This window comes from Hermetia illucens, chromosome 3, assembly GCF_905115235.1.
Source record: "Hermetia illucens chromosome 3, iHerIll2.2.curated.20191125, whole genome shotgun sequence".
Taxonomy (NCBI): Eukaryota; Metazoa; Arthropoda; class Insecta; order Diptera; family Stratiomyidae; genus Hermetia; species Hermetia illucens.
In genome coordinates this window covers 176,968,147-176,984,879 of record NC_051851.1, presented here as the reverse complement: position 1 = coordinate 176,984,879, position 16,733 = coordinate 176,968,147, and the positions used below count along the sequence as shown (strand labels likewise).

At 42.1% G+C, this 16,733-nt stretch overlaps 1 protein-coding gene across 10 annotated transcripts in view; it reads right to left on the bottom strand.

Moving 5' to 3' along the window:
• Window positions 1-16,733, bottom strand: part of LOC119653236 (putative mediator of RNA polymerase II transcription subunit 26) — a 56,456-nt gene that overhangs the window by 12,616 nt on the left and 27,107 nt on the right. For 7 of the 10 annotated variants that reach the window (XM_038057825.1, XM_038057833.1, XM_038057834.1 and 4 more), the window contains exons 2-11: window positions 12,083-12,542; window positions 11,901-12,014; window positions 6,255-6,404; window positions 6,094-6,180; window positions 5,523-5,952; window positions 4,900-5,353; window positions 4,302-4,642; window positions 4,085-4,243; window positions 3,675-4,016; window positions 3,399-3,604 (exon numbers count right to left, since the gene is read on the bottom strand). In XM_038057825.1, the coding sequence (XP_037913753.1) occupies window positions 3,399-3,604; window positions 3,675-4,016; window positions 4,085-4,243; window positions 4,302-4,642; window positions 4,900-5,353; window positions 5,523-5,952; window positions 6,094-6,180; window positions 6,255-6,404; window positions 11,901-12,014; window positions 12,083-12,190 (2,391 nt within the window). In that variant the 5' untranslated portion in view covers window positions 12,191-12,542. Of the gene's footprint in view, window positions 1-3,398; window positions 3,605-3,674; window positions 4,017-4,084; window positions 4,244-4,301; window positions 4,643-4,899; window positions 5,354-5,522; window positions 5,953-6,093; window positions 6,181-6,254; window positions 6,405-11,900; window positions 12,015-12,082; window positions 12,543-12,838; window positions 13,273-13,324; window positions 13,470-16,733 lie in introns of those variants that run through there. The other 3 variants (XM_038057829.1, XM_038057828.1, XM_038057831.1) reach the window with 3 other exon arrangements.

The window sequence follows — 16,733 nt, the reverse complement described above, 5'->3', positions numbered from 1 at the left end:
ACAAAAAAATAGATTTCGGCCAACTCTAATCCACCGCTTAATTAGGAAGATGCAAGGTACGAAGGAACGAAATCGTCTAACAATTTTATTTGAATAAGAGAGGAAGAAGATGGACACACAACGAGCCAGCATAACATACTCAACGGAAATGTTCCCAGCTTTGCGACGAATAACGGTTTAAACATCAAATTTACCATATATTGATAAGTAGTAGATTTGCGAGTATCCTAAGACGGCGGACGGAAATTTCAAGTGCGTAAACTGAGAGAAGGTAAGCAACCACCCCGTCCAAAAGCGGGTTCCATCTTCCTAAACCAGCCAGATCCCATCCACTAGACCGTATGCAATTTCGAAGATACCTTTCACTGGGACATCCCTGTTTCTCACTTATACGTACGATAGCGACAACCAAAACTCTTCAACCGCACATGCCTACTATCCTAGACCAGTTACGCCAGTTCAGGGTGATATTTAACACGATTATCAACCTTATGATATTGAACTATAGATGTTACCATTGCCTCGATCGAACCTCGACACCTTCAGCTTAGTAACGTTATTTCCCTACTGTCCCAACAACCTATCCTCCAACTAACAAATCGTTGTCCTGATTTTAAGGAGCAGCTTAAATGACAGGCACATCCCCTGATTGGATTAAACAATAACGAGCACAGACTGCAATGAACGCTGCACAAAAGCCCGGCACTCCTACTAAATGTGAAGGACACCCATTTATACCTCTTCCATTTCTCGTTCACACCGTTCAATTCTGGATCTAATCGCCAGCTCATTTCTTGAAACTGTATCTGACATCAGTGCCGAGACGCTGTCATCTTTTATATCAAACTCCCCGATTAAGCCATTTGCCTACCGCCTCTAACTTCTCCGGATTTCAAAAACCCAACTGCCAATTCCTCAAAGTTAGATTGTTCTAGCTCCCACTCCCATAGAACAAGAGAATTGCTAATGATACAATTGATCGTTTTTGTCAATACACTGAAGCAATTCAAAGGGCACGTCATGAGTTCGTGCCAGCACCCTTCCTCAACTTGGACGGTATCCTCCCAAAATTCCTCTACAAGAAAAGTCTACAGCGGCGACTATTTAGAAAAAGATATTTTCGCAATACTCTCTTCTTAAAAGAAACATCTATTTTCTTAATTCCTCAATTTGTGAAAGGATCTAGACCTTGTAGCTTAACCACAGCCACCTCTCCAATATCGAACTCAGGCGAATTTGCCCGCTACATGGAAAGACTGCTAACCGTAGAATGATGTCATTCTATATAAAAGCAAACCACTCCACACAAGCTTTACCAAAATATTGAAGCTGAGGTCGATCTATCAATTAAATCCTTCAACGCAACACTTAACTCCCTTTGATCCTCACAGTTGCACTCTCAGACAATTAGCCTGACTGGAATGTTTCAATACACTCTCCTCAGACTTATGGGTCCACTCCCGTAAATTAACTCCGTCAAGCCCAAATTGGTTGCAACATTCCTCAAAGAGAGGAAGAGCAAAAGTTAACAGGATCCCTTCCATAATCCCAAATTTCTTAAAAATACTCGATATCCATCAGTCCTTTTCTGTTAACATTATTCAACTATTGCTTGCTGGACGCTCATTTCTCCACGAGTTGGAATGAAAATGTTCTCCTCCCGGATAGCAAGGGATCTATCCTTTCAACCTCCGCCAAAATGCTCAAGCGGACCATCAACTCCATGAAGAATTCTATCCCGGACTTCCGGTTCGCCAACCGAAGAACTCATTCGGTTGGGCATAATTTCCTTATCCTGAAAACCAATGTCTTGCTCGGAATTAATTGCAAGACACAATAGCCTTTCTTCTGGACATAAAAACTCTTTTGAGTCCATACGACAATACGCACCAGTTTTTTAATGATAAAACCTATCTTTTTCGATCCCGGTACTCGGGTCCGGAGTTTTATAGCTACACGCGCGCGGTCGAACCGTCCTTTTTTAAAGTTTTGTGTAAACCAAAACCTTATTAAGATCGATTCACTGTCTCTATGTCTGTCACATCCGGTTTACTCGGAAACGGCTGAACCAATTACCACGAAATTTGGTGAAAAGATATTGTCTATGAATCGTTCTACATATAGCACTTGACGCCATTTTATGTTGAATTTGTAAGGGGAGTCCGCCTTTTTTCACCGAAGATAGTCATGTGGGGTATCAAATAAAAGATCACATCCTCCAGAAGGCGATCGCATGTTCCAAAAGGCAATCATATGTTTCGCTAAACGATCACGTGTTTCAGGACGTGATCACGTGTTTCAAGAGCCGATCACGTGTTTCAGGAGGTGATCAGGTATTCCCAAAAGCAATCAGGTGTTTCGGAAGACGATCACTTGATTCGTAAAGCGATCACCTCTTCCGGAAGGTTATCAAATATTTTGGAACGGTGATCAGGTGTTGCGAAAGACGATCATGTCTTCAGGAAAGCGATCACGCGTTGCGGAAGGAGAATACGTATCCCAAATTTTCGGGAAGCGTTCACCTGTGTGATATATTTACAAAGATACATTGAAAGGTCTCTCAAAACTGAATGGCCCCCGTGAGTTAGTGTGGGATGGAAGGGAGGGAAGGGGTGAAATATTTACAACCATGCATAGTATCTCATCAGAGCATCAGTAGAAATGGGCATAGAATAACAAACTACCGGATGAAGACCCCCGCTAGTCCGTCAGCTCGCTTAATCACCTTTATGCTCTTTTGAGTGGGAACCCAAAGGAGGGTAACTTTGAGCGTGCCGCTCAGACTTTTCAGCGCGTTTTTGCACTACCCCAGCCTGGACAATGTCGCCGCTGAAAGCAAGGCTTTAATGTCCACTTGGCTGTCGGTCTGAACGGCTATGTTACGCTTGAGGCCCTGATCTTGCCCCAGTCATCGATGGGTTTCCAATAACGACAATAATTCCGCGCTTTAAATACATTAGTGAATCCTGGAATACTGTACGACCCGAATACACTCCGTTTATCCGAGAAAATTCCCGCACCAACTCGGCAGATCGTTTCTGATTCGTCAGTGAAGAATACTGCGTCATAGCCTTGCAACACGCCGGAGGTCTTTCACCCTGCCTTAGTTGCAAAGTCCACAGCAAAGTTTTTCGTGAAGTTCGGCTTGGGTTGGGAATGCCCAGTTTCCGAATCACTTCGTCTAGGATGTTACTATAGCCGAAGGGGTTCGCTGTCCAGCATCGGAACTGGCATAGTCTGACAGAACTCCCGAGCGTATTTAATGGAGGTCCTCAGAACCATGGTCGCGTCTGCCAGTATAATACGTATCCCAAAAAGATACAACTCCGGTAAATCTTAGCAAGCCACGGTACACCTATGAGTTAACGGAAAGAAGTCAAACAAGAACAACCACTCACCTGATGCTGCATTTGCTGTTGCTGTTGATTCTTATGGAAATCGAAGAATTTCGACATATTTGTACCAAATATACTGTTATGATCTGCATGTAAATTGTTGGGCTGTCTGTGTTGTTGTTGTTGCTGCTGCTGCTGTTGTTGATATAAATGTGACTGTGATAGTCTGTTCATATCTGTACCGTTATGAAGAAAATCGCCATTGAAATCTGTAAAGGAGGAAAAAGGGGAGCACTGCATCACGTTTCATCCATTTAACTCCAATTTTATTTAATTTACCGTGTAAATGAGGTGGATTCATTCCGATCGTATTCATTAGATTTCGTTTTTGCAATTCTTGCAATCGTAGATATTCCTCCTGTTGTTGATGCTGTTGCTCTTCCATTGGCTTAGTACTACGCATCATTAGAATTTTCAAAGCCTGTTCCCATTCCTCCGCGGAATTGAGCGTTGACAAGATAAATTTGTCAGGACTATCAATAAAGCTATTGTTTGATGAGACCGTGGTATTTGCTCCGGTCGATGGGTTAAGACCTCCCAGACCACACAGGCCTCCGCCAATCCCACTCAAACCGTTTAGAATCGATGATGATGTGTTTTGATTTTGATAACCGTCGATACCTTATTTTGTCAAGTAGAACTGGATATTAGGACAAAACACATAATTTTCACATAAAGTCGGACATTACCGCTAAGTAGATCGGGTAGTTGTGATGTGATGGCGTTGTTTATCTGATTATTGATAACTGTGCGATTATCGTTATCTAATTTCTCTTTGAAGAATTGATCGAATGATGGTGAGAAGAAACTATTGTTATCATCGAATAAACTTAATTTCGATAGGCATGCTGTAAGGAGATTGGAAGCAGATTAGCATAGGGTTCCCCTGAGGGTTTCTAGCCTCACCTGAAGTATCAATTAGGGTAGATTCATCACTAGATTGAGTAACTATCGACGTAATATTACTCATTTCACTCTTACTGCTATTTGTTGTGTTAGACGAATTTGTATCTGCTGAACTGTTGGGTATCTGCTGTTGTTGTGTTATTGAACTATCTGAACTTAAATCTCCTTGCGTATCTGTCATCGAGGAGGATGACGACGATGACGATGTGGTCGTTTTTTGACTTTCAGGCGTAGCAGCTAGTGGATGATCTGGGAAACTGCCCGGTGAACTTTTGCCACTTGTACTTTCACTAAGCGTTGAACCACTCTCACCACTATTACAGCTGTTGCTCGATGAACTACTGTCGAGAGGCAAATTGAATATAATAAGTGAAAAGACTCCTTTTCATAATTACGAGAGAAAACTTGGTAAAGATCTTGTGCTATTTCACTGCTAAGCTTCTACTCTGCCATAGCAACTGAACAGAATAACAAATGAACGAGCAGCACCCATTGCCTTATCTGACTATTATCGTCAATTGTTAATAACAAACAAGTGAAAGTCAATCAAAATAAAAACAAATTCAAGCCTACAACAAACCTTCATTTCTCAATTTACCTTAACGATCTTGTATCACCATTTTTCGCATCATTATCCTCGCTAGAAGTGTCCTTGTCGAGATCATCAATAAGATTCACCTCGTCATCGGCACTTATATGATTCGCTGCTGGATGTTGTTGATGCTGTTGCTGTTGTTGTTGCTGCTGTTGCTGTTTCGTCGGCTGTTTATCATTTGATGATGTCGTAGATGTCGATCCTGGTGTTGTTGCTCTTGTTCCCGTGTCATTTGTCGTTTGACTCTGACTACTTGTGTCTTTTGTTGTACCATTTTGTTGATGGTGATGATTTGTAGATGTTGTTGTCACACCATTTGTTATGTTATTATTGTGTTCTGCCTTGTTGTGATTGCTACTACTGTTGTTATTCGAGCTATCGTTCCGACCTTTTTGGTTCTTTTGACCTTTTTTATCACCTCTCGTTTTGTCATGTTTTCTATTACCTTCCTTATTACCTACGAGAATAGAATTTACCAGTCAATTTCCAAATCACGACAAATCTTTGGAGCCTTGTTTATAAAGCTTATACTGTTTCAGGGAATTGTTAACGCATAGCAATAGTAAAGTCGATCATGTCTTTTTGGAAAACTTTAAAAACGCCAAAGGAACACCGACTCCACTTACCTTTACCATTACTTTTTGTTGGCTGTTCTTTTGTATTGACCGGCGATACCGAAAGACTGGGCCACGCTTCCTTACTCGGTACAGTCCCTGTACCATTACCTAATTTATTATCACCACTTTTACTATTTGTAGTTACACTACCGTTCGACGATGCTATCAGCGCTTCATGCAATCGTTTTTCATACTCTTGATGTTTGCCCTGATGCATTTCATCTTTTGTAAAACTAGCTTCGGGGTCGCCCAATTCATGTAAATACATACAGTCACTTTTTGGACACTGCTGATTTTTCATGAAGTGGCTACAATACTTAGTTGTACCTAAACTAGTTTTTATCAGTCGACCGTCTATAGCGATATTGTTAACACTTTGTATTGCGCGTAATGCGTCGTTGTTGTGTACGTATGTGACATACGCTGACGCTGAAGGACCCTGAAATTAAACACTTTCCTTACAAATTTACCCTCAAAGTAAGCAATCAACAATTGCATTTAACGCCGCAAGCATTGTATGGGAAAGTTCATTACGAAAATGGACAATGCACGAAAGTCTACTTACGAGAAACCCACTTACCTGTTGCCCAGCATACGCAGTACTAGGGTTTATCACAACTTTATGTATTTTGCCGTATTTTCCAAAATACTCATGTTTTTTTAGAATCTATCCAGGGAAGGGGAGAATATAAAGATTAGGATGGATTGTATTCAAAGAACCCTTAATAACTTGCAACTCACATCTGCATCTGCCAGTCTTGGCGGCAGACCTACTACAAAAACAAGATTCTTCTGGACAACACGAACGTTTGCCAAATGCTTCCGGTTTTCGGTAATTTTTTGCTTTCGTTGTTGGTCACGCTGCCTTTTTTCCGCTTTCAAGGCTGCTATCTGTAAATAAGAAGAAGATATTATTAAAAGTCAGCTTGATACGCGAAATATTGATTATCAAGCCTCAGTCCCTCCACCTCCACCGAACCAAGCCTTTAATCAAAAAGTCGAAAGCTGATCCTGCTACTGAGCGACAAACTAAGAAAAGATATGATCGCCGCGGCTTAGAGATTTTCAACAAACTCACTAAAGTTATCACAATTCAATAGAGTTTACTTGGAATATGATGTAGATTGGAGCCGGATGATGCAATGGCCGAAATGATTGTCGCGTCAGCTTCGAAATCTCGACATCGGCCACAGTCACGGATGTTTGTGATTGTCTCAAATGGCAAATATATAGTACTTTGAGCCTACTAAAAGCCAGAGTTCTCAAGCTCCGGTTTCCCCTATGACGCAGCAGGTTAGCCACATTCGAAATTTATTTCGAATGTTGTTAATGCGACGGACAGATGCCAGATGCCATGCCGCTGCTCTCCGAAAAGGGCGATCGGATAGCAGGTCGTCAGGAGAACCTACGGATCCAAGCATTTGTTGGTACCATCGTATATTCGGCGAAAAAGCTACCAGATGTATGCTCCCATGTAAATTCGCGCCTAACACAAAAAACTAGGTCCGAGGGGTTCTTGGCGACGGCCACACAGAACGCAACGCCACGTCGCCTAACAATTTACGGCCCGCTCAACAGGCACAGTTATCTTGTTGATACTGGTGGGAGATTTCGGTTCTTCCCATACCCCGGCACCACCGGCTATTCCCACAACCTTTAAAACATACAGCGGCAAATTCCTCGCGCATTAACACCTACGGTTGCAGGCAAGTGGACGTGAGTCTTGGCTTGCGTAGGACGTTCCTGTGGCGATTCATCTTAGTGGATATCAGCTTCCCCACTTTATGCGCAGTCTTCTTGTGTCACACACAAAACAGGTCCCTTATAGACCCCACAAACAATGTTAACTCGTCAGACAGAATCTCATCACACCCCAACAACAATCTTTCCGTACTTTTGGAGGACATTACCGACTCTCGTGTTCGGGCACTCCTCCAAAAGTTCAGTCAGGTTACTACCGAATGTAGTCTCTCTAAACCAGTTAAGCACAATGTGCAGCACCACATTAACACCACTGGTTCTCCTATCTTCTCAAAGGTGCGTCCTCTACCACCCCAGAAGCTGGCAAGGAAACAGGGTATCTGCAGACCTTCAGACAGCTCTTAGTCTTCCGCACTCCATATGGTCCCTAAGCTAAACGACGAATGGCGCCAAGTGGGAATATTAGAAGGTTAAACGCATAGATTGTTCCTGACCGATATCCAATTCCACTCATCCACGACTTTGCACATCATCTCGCAAACTGCCACATCTTTTCAACCTTGGATTTAGCCAAGGCGTTTCACCAAACCCCTGTAGCTCCAGAGACATTCCAAAGACGGCAATATACACACTCTTTGGACTCTTAAAGTGCACGCGGATGACTGTCGGGTTGTGCAATGCGGCACAAACCTTTCAAAGATTCATCCACTCGGTCCTGCGAAACCTCGACTTCTGTTTCGTGTACTTGGATGATGTTTTGGTCGGTTGTTCCTCAGAGTCTGAGCACTTAGCCCATCTCGAGTGCATTTTTCAACGTCTCCTTGAGGCCGGTTTAGTCCTAAACGTTAATAAATGCAAGTTTCTCCAGACACAGGTGAGATTCCTCGGCCAATCCATTTCCCCTGACGGAATACATCCCGACCCAGACAAGATGCAAGCGATCACAAGCTTCCCGCATCCGAAAACTGTGAAGGAGTTGCGGAGGTTCTTGAGCATGCTAAACTTCTATCGTCGTTTCCTGCCCAAGGCCGCCCAACACCAGTCCGTTTTGAACACGTACTTGTCTGGCCCCAAAACAAAAAACACACGAGAGATTGTGTGGTCTGAAGAGGCTGTCCACGCGTTTGACAAACCCGACAACAACTGCCTGATGGTACACTTTTGGCATTTCCTCAACAAGATGCACCCCTAGCCGTTTTTGTTGATGCCTCTAACATCGCAGTAGGCGCTGCTCTTCACCAAAAAGGTTAATCAAGTCTGGCAGCCATTGAGCTTCTTCTCTAAACCCCCCTTTAAAAAAATGAAGTTAAGCATGTGAAGATGGAATATTAGATAAAATGTAAATGTCATGCGTCAGTAAAAAATCAATCCATGTCCTCAGAAAGATTTTTCTTTTGCAAGGACTAGTGTTTTTCCTATTCTCTAGAAAACTAACAACTGAACTCCAACATTCTAGTTCATAAGTTTTCGATCGTGTTTCTTGGGGAGGATAGAAAATCAGGATCAGCAAAAGAGCACAAGCTTTCTAATGTCTAAGAATAAGCAAGCAATTCGGCAAAATGTTTAGCGTCCGATTCGGTGCAGCGACGAGGAGCGTCCGTCCTGCATACATAAAGGATTCGAGATCACTGGGCACGGTTTTCGCATGGTTGGCGGGTGGTAGCGGCTTCAGTTTTTGGATTGCGTCCTTGAGCAGAAGGAACAGACCGGTAGCGTTGAATTCCGACCTGATATCGAGAACAGGTTCGCTGGAGTGGCTCAGGTTCAATTCGTATACCAGCTCCGCCGGACTTGCAGCAAATCCTTCGCGATTAGCTGCTCGGAGGCCAAGAAAAACGAGTGGCAGGACCTGCGACCAAGAAGAGTCGTCTTGAGCCAATAAAGCGACCTTCACCATCCTATGCCGAGTCTCGCAAAGGGCCAATAATATCGAGATGGATTGTGTGGAAACACTTGGTGGACCGAGGGAACACTCCTGCCTCCTTTTCGGGAAAAAATAGTCAAAAAAGACGAGATACCAGCTACCTTTAATCTAGCGTTTTGCACCTCGCGATTTCCTAGACTGCTATGTAGAGTTCCCTTCCACAATCGTTTCACAATAGCTAAATTGTACGTACCGTTGATCGTCTGACCATACGGAACGTATTCCCGATTTCTTTAGAATCATGACATTAAATGGACTTATATTGATTCGTGACTTCTAGAAATGCAATTTCTTTGCCAAGCCCACTCAAGCTAGATGTCTTCTCAATAGCACAATGGTTTCAGTCACAATCAAATCTAAGATATTTGTATTCCTCGCTTTATTAAGTTTTTTGTATGTTCCACAATTTGTCTGTTAACTAGCGGAGCATAAAACAAGCACACATAACTTTCTCTTGCCCAATTTAATCGTGACATTGTCGTCGATCCTATCCTTAAACACCTTGAATTCCTCTAAGAACACTGCGTGGGTCATATTCGGATCGTGTTTTACCCAAAATGAAGATACAATTTGTAGTGGGCGCGGCATCGCGACAGGAGCGGGATTTTGTTTGCCTTTTTCGGGATTAATTTGATCAAATAATGTATTACCTTCAATTTTGCCGCATATTGCAAATTATTGATCGTAACAGAGGGGAATGATCAGCCGCATCCGTCAAGCCTACTGGGTATCTTGCTGACAACATGAACTCTAGAAGATCAATGCCTGGCTTGCCGGGACCGGTTGATCGAGAGACAGCGGATAGGTAGGGGAGAACAAAGGCACAGAGCAGAACGTGAGTTTTTCGCAAGGAAACTGCATTGAACGGAAGTCAGTACTTTGTGTTTTCCGCGATTTTCCTTTTCAATCAACGAGAATTTACCTGAAAACATTGTAGCTCGTAGAATTTTCCGTAGTTAATTGTTTCGTGCAGTTTTCTCTGAATTATGTGAATTTTATAGCCTGAAAACTTGCAAAGTTAGCAACCGAGCGTTACATCTATTGGAACATCCGAAAGGTTTCCTGATACCGCGAGAAAGCAACGGACCGCGCAGATTGCACATTATCGAAAGCTTCTTATGCTAACTAAATTTTCTTTTTTAAGGAATGTACTCGATAGTCACACAGAGCTTAGGCTTTTTTTTTTAATTAATTCTTTCCTTTGAATATATCCCGTAATGAATCATAATTAACCTTCTTTATTTTGAGGATTCCTTTCCTCTCTACTCCTCCTTAGTCCCTGCAAAGCTCTCACAATTAGGGACATCCTCCAGAATAATGAAAAGAGGATGTCAAGGAAGGGAGGGAATCTCAGGAGCCGCAACTCAATAACCATCTGAAGCAGAAAAAACAGAAATCGAGACTGTGATCCATCCTGGATCTCCCCTCCTCGATCGCGGTGCTCGGATCCGGAGATTTATAGATCCACGCGCCGTTGTTTTTTTTATTTTCATTTTTTAGGCTATAGCTCGTGTTCTAGTTTAACTCGTTAGGCTTACGCGAATCCCTATGTTTGTGCGATTATTTTCAATATCCGGTGCAAACACACGTACTGGTATCGACACGTAAATTTTGTATAATGACACGTGAGAGAACGTAGCGCTCAAAGGACCCCCCACATTCCCGAGCCTGGCTAGCACAGAGGCGTGCAAGCACCTGTCGACCGAGCGCTCCGATGGAGCTTCAGTATTTGCAGGCAGAACTTCACGCTCAATTTCGCCAACGTTTTAGATTTTTAGGATAGCTCTTTCCTCTAGGTCATCTTCGGCCACTTAGGATAGTCGTTTGACCACCTCGAAATACCTTTAGTTCATTACAAACTACCTCAACACGATCATCAAGTTGTGGCAGTTCTGCAGTAATGTCGTCTTTGCGCGACTATATAAAAGTAGCGTACGGAAAGTGACGGCCATTACTACTCGAAAGTTCCAAACATTCATTAATTCATGTCTGGCTAGTGTCATTGGAGTATACTGGATTGAAACAATAACAACATGGAAACATATGTTGATCAAAAGACGAAAGCAACAGTGGAAAGGTCCATCCAATGGAACTCACTATCCCAGGATAGATGGCGATTGAGGCTCGGGAGAACTACATGTTGCAAAACAATGAAAGGAGAGCGCAAGCTTCTCGTACAATCGTGGGAGAACCGAAGCACATTATCAAGAGACAACAGCGAAAGATAACCCATAGATGTGGCTATCGCATTTCAATGACTAGAATCGGCAACCATAAGAACTAATTTTTCGTGCAATTTTTGACGAATTCTATGGTGGCGGGTGTTGACCAGGCGGGCTAGCTTGTGATCTCCGTTCGTGTTTTCTGTCTTTTTTCAACAATTGACTCAACAACAATAACAGCAGTAGATAACAGAGACATTGAAAGGGAAGTGAATCAATTGCGGAACTATTGCATATGATTTAAAGTCTGTAAAAAAATTACCTAACAATGAGAAAAGCGACGAAGTTGTTAATCAGAAATTACTAAAGATTACCAGCAAATCGGAAGTATGCCTTCTGTATTCTCGATATCTTTCTCACTCATATCTAATCTTTCTCTAATTCGAATTTCGATTCTAATTAAAACTGTGCTAAATTTACGAAAGCATTTCCTTTTAATACTTTGCAAGTGATAAGCCTAAGATAGCAAAGCCGGGGCCATTTTTTTTAACAGAAGCTTGCGCTTGATACCCTAACAAATCCAATGTATACAATACATACCTGTTCTTGCGATAGAGGTGTAAAATCCGCTGGATTTTCTGGATATGCCTTACGACACGCGGGACACAATTCATTTTCGTCAGTACGAATTCTGTGCCAGCAGAACCGACAAATCTGAAACAAAGTCAAGAACCCCAATCAGTTGCATAAAACCATGAAAACATATGAATAAGATAAATTACCTGATAGCCACAAGTGCATGGATAGAAATTAAGATCGTCAGCTTCTAAGGGTTCCATGCACAGTGGACATTCAACCACATCATCACTGTTATTGTTTAATACATTCATGTCAACAACTATTTAAACACAGTATATAATCGCGATTAATTTATAACGTAGACACCAATCACCAAAGGTTTTCTTCCTTTTCGTATTTATCGCTGTTGATTGGTTGTTTTCAGATTCCAACACAATATCCGATCTAAATTCGTCCCAAAATCCTTTTGCCGGAACAAATTTTCAAGTTTGTTCGGCAATACTTAGGAGAATCAATTGAAGGATTGTTTCTCTTCGATTGATATTCTGAGACGACCGGATAACTGTTATGGCTTTCCAATTAGTTTTGATGATTTCCACAACACAATTGGAAGGTGCTTAAGTTAAGCTGCGAATTCTTCGTTAGCCTCTCTTATTATTGCAACTGAAAGTAGAAGAGAAGGAAAAGTATAAATGAGTATTGGAGTTGAATTTTTTAGAAGCATTGGGCATGTATCACATCCCCTAAATGTGATTGGCGAGAAGAAAGCAAAAGGTTCCCCAACAAAGAGCTGCCGTGGTAGACGCTTAACCATGCATTTTAATGAGGTCTTGCGTTACTTGATGAGTGTTTTTCCGATAATAGCTCCAACGTTTCCTCTTCTCAGCATAAACCATGTCCGTAAATATACTTTCTGAACTTCCGACATTCTAACTTACAACCTAAACAATATCACTGACCTCTAGTTCAAACGAACACCAACTACTGATTCTAATACGATTGCTATACCACATAATCAAATGCGTCACGATCATGAAACTCCCAACTTGTTATTATTTCAACCGATAACCCGATAGTGGGTCTATTTAAAAAGCATATTTTAACTGTGTTTTTTCTTTTCTCGTCATTTCTGTTTACAATACACACAGTCTCCCAGCCGTTAGCGGAGAAAACCAAAACAAAAATTAAACTTTTACTCAAAATAAATTAACAGAACAGACGCCACGTAGCTAATTGTGGGAGACCGTTCAAAGTCGCTCATTCTCTCCAACATTGTTGTCGTCACGAAGCAGTGTCGGGACCGATAAATTATGAGAATTTCTGTAAATAGCCTCACGCTCAAAACATAAACAAACCACGAGCATAGATCTTTCTCACATTAAGCCAAGCAATATGAAAAAAATGGCAGTTCCGCTAAGATATTATTTACAATAGTTTTATATTACATTGCCGAGCAACAGCCGGAGTAAATCAAGCGAATACTATTAGCCAGTCAACCCCCACACGTTTCTAATCGAACCACTCGTTTAATGTTTCCTTGTACACTCCGTTAGTAGTCGCAAGACTTTGAATTCTGCAGCGATAGCATGACTGTGATGTGATGGAACAGCATTGCTCGTAAGATGATAAACTCTTTTCTCAAATACAAATAAAGTTCCACGAGTTCAATCGGATTTCTTATCGTGCAATGCTTAGTGGTGGAGGAAAACTTCTAAAAAAAAAAAGTAGTGCAAGTGCTATCAGATGGGGTGGAGAAGGATAAGGGGTGATGGGTTGCGGGAGTACAACTCCGATTGAAAGGAAAAGCCAGCTGCGTAATTCAACGCCGTAGAAATCCACTCAGTGTATTTACTTATAGCTTTAGATAATAAACAACAAAGAGAAAATGCCAGCTCAAGTGCGAATGGTGCTTGCTAGCTCGTTTCTGGGTACTGCAATGCACAGCGATATCATTCTAGTTTACATAGTTTTGATTAGGAGCGATGCGAGACAATATGGAAGTTGAGCTGAGAAGATTTTATTTGAGTATCGCATTCGTAGCACCTTCCTCCGGGTCCTTTAAAAATTTAACCTGAAGTCGGTGGAAAGAATGAAAAAGCCACTTGCCCATATTTCTTTCGTTTATTTACCAGATATACAAGCTAAAATCCGCTGTTTGGTCACAGATGGCGTCAGTGAGCGTATCAAGGTGCTATGAGCACGCCATATTTTTTTTTAGCATGACATTTGTCAACAATTGTCAGTGCATATCATCAACAATTTCATGCAAAAACACATTTTTTCTCTTCAATAATCATGTCCAGTTTTGTTCCCGGAGAGAAGCATTTGCGGGAAGCTCTGCTTTTTTGCTTCAATTTGAAGAAATCAGCCGCTGAATCACATCGAATCCTTGTGGAGGCCAGAGGTGACAATGCTCTATCGGAACAACGTGCCGAGACTGGTTCCGTCGGTCAAAGATAGCGATTTCAATCTGAGCGGCAAGGAGCGTGAAAATCGGACCAGGAAAGTTAAGGACCACGAATTTTGGATCGAATTGTGAGTGGCGACAAAAAATGAATTTATTTTGAGAATCCTAAACGAAAAAAATCGTGGGTTGATGCCGAACAACCAGCAACATCTTCTGCAAGATTAAATCGCTTCGAACGGAAGACGATACTGTGCTTGTGGTATGGTCAGACAATACCTCTGTCTACTATTGAAGTCTAGTGAAACTGTCGATGCCTACCGTTATCATCAACAACTCATCGAATTGCATCGTGCTCTGAATGAAAAACGGCCGGAATATCAACAAAGACATGAAAAGCTAATTTTCCCCCAGGATAATGCTCCGTCGCACAAGTCGAAAAAATTTCGAAACTACTTTGAAACGCTCAATTGGGAGATACTACCCCACCGCGCTTATTCACCCTACCTGGCCCCATCCGACCGACTATCATCTGTTTTCAGCGGTGGGCCACTCGCTTGTTGAGCAGCACTCCGATTCTTACACAGACGTCCGAAAATGGCTTGATGACGTGGTTTGCCTCGAAAGATCAACAATTTTATTGGCATCGTATCCATAAATTATACGAGAAGATGGAAAAAAATGTGTAGATTGCAAGGGCCAGTATTTTGAATAAAGTTTTTTTTGGTCCCTACAAAGAAAATGTGTTTTCCTTGAAAAAAAAAACAGCGGATTTAAGCTTATACACCTGGTACATGCCCTGTCCCCGCCGAACTGGTATTTACTATTCGCGACGGTGATGATTCCCTCCCCCAACACCTTCCAAAAAACAGGCGCCATTGAATGCATGCGATCAAATGACACGTTCCCTACTCTTTACACTCTACAAATGATCACGATCTTCAGCACTTGGCAATTATTTGTTTCAGGGTAAAGAACGTCGGCACACTCCCTCCTCAACCAACTCTTTGCACATGAGACGCCTACAGCACTAGAACAAACACAAAGACGAACACAAACATTTCAGACCCAACTAGTAATCCAACCTAAACCAATCGAAAAACTGATGCTTAACTAGCGCGACAAAGCTGATATGACAGAATGATCTCATGGTGATTTTGCACGGTTTAGTGCCTTTCAAAAGTGAAAAGGACTTTGAACCTTTTTAGGCTGTGGTTTACAGTGGCTCCGAAGTAATCGATCAAGTTTACAGCAGGGATGGGTTACTTTGGGGCCACTGTAAACCCCAGCCTAAAAAAATTCAAAGTCCTTTTCACCTTACCAAGCCGTGCAAAACCGTAGATTCAAAACTCAGTAAGTTTCTCAGTATTTCCAACATTTTTTGGCAGTTATGGCGACTGACAACCCCAGAGAACGTAGGTAATCGCGGGAGAGTGCCTAGCCGACTAAGGACTCCTTTGCCGATATAAGATCGATTTAGAATTCCGAATCGTTCACTTGAGTGCTTTGAAGCGGTTTTTTCAGTTACCCAAGGTAAACGGGTAAAACTCTGAAAATCAACTAGACGACCTCTGAATCGCGGAATGATTCGGCCAAATTGGACTCTCTTGAAAAAATTTGATGAAACTTTCACAAACTCGATAGTCGAGTCTGTGCAGACTATCTTGGAAGTAGACCATCTGGAAAAAAGGCGACAGAAGGAGGGGGAGAGAATCGGCGATTTCCAGGTACTTTTCAACACGAAAGTGTTGCCTAGGCAATTGGAACACTACCACTACACCAATGAAAAAACGAGAGCTGATATACTCTTCTTTGAGTACTACAAAGTACCTAGCATGGCGGACGCAAAGGAGAAGGCAACAGCCGAATGTGCTACAGAAAATGCTGGTGCCCTGGAACTTTCGAGAAGGAAACATTCTTGGTAGCTTTAGAAGGAGGTCACTACCTAAAGTTAGCAACGCTGGAAAAGGTGAGTCAGCTACGCCAACGGGTAATTGAGGTATGCGACTCCAAAATGCCAAGACGGACTTCCACCACAGTAGGAAGCCAAACTACTGATGAAACTAGAAAATCTCACTGTTGGAATTATCATGTCTGGAAGCGAGGAGACATTGCCAAATCAGAAGCCCTACATATGAAGAAAGAATATGGCGAACTTTGAAGTAGTCGGCTTTTCTCCTCGCAACCCCTCCTTTCCTGGCAAAATATGAATGTAGACTGTTTACCGCATTCATGCATATTTCGTGATTGTGATTAGGTTGGATATCGAAGCAAATTTCTTAAAGTCGGGGATAAAGCCCAAAAAATGTCAATCAAATCTGCACTCAATAAGTCAAGTGTCATATATCAGGCACGAAAAGTAATCAAAAAAAAAACAAGGAAAGGTGGCCTTCGAATATCCTTGAAACGATCTTAAAAATAAAGGATACCCCCAGTTATCAGAATGAAGT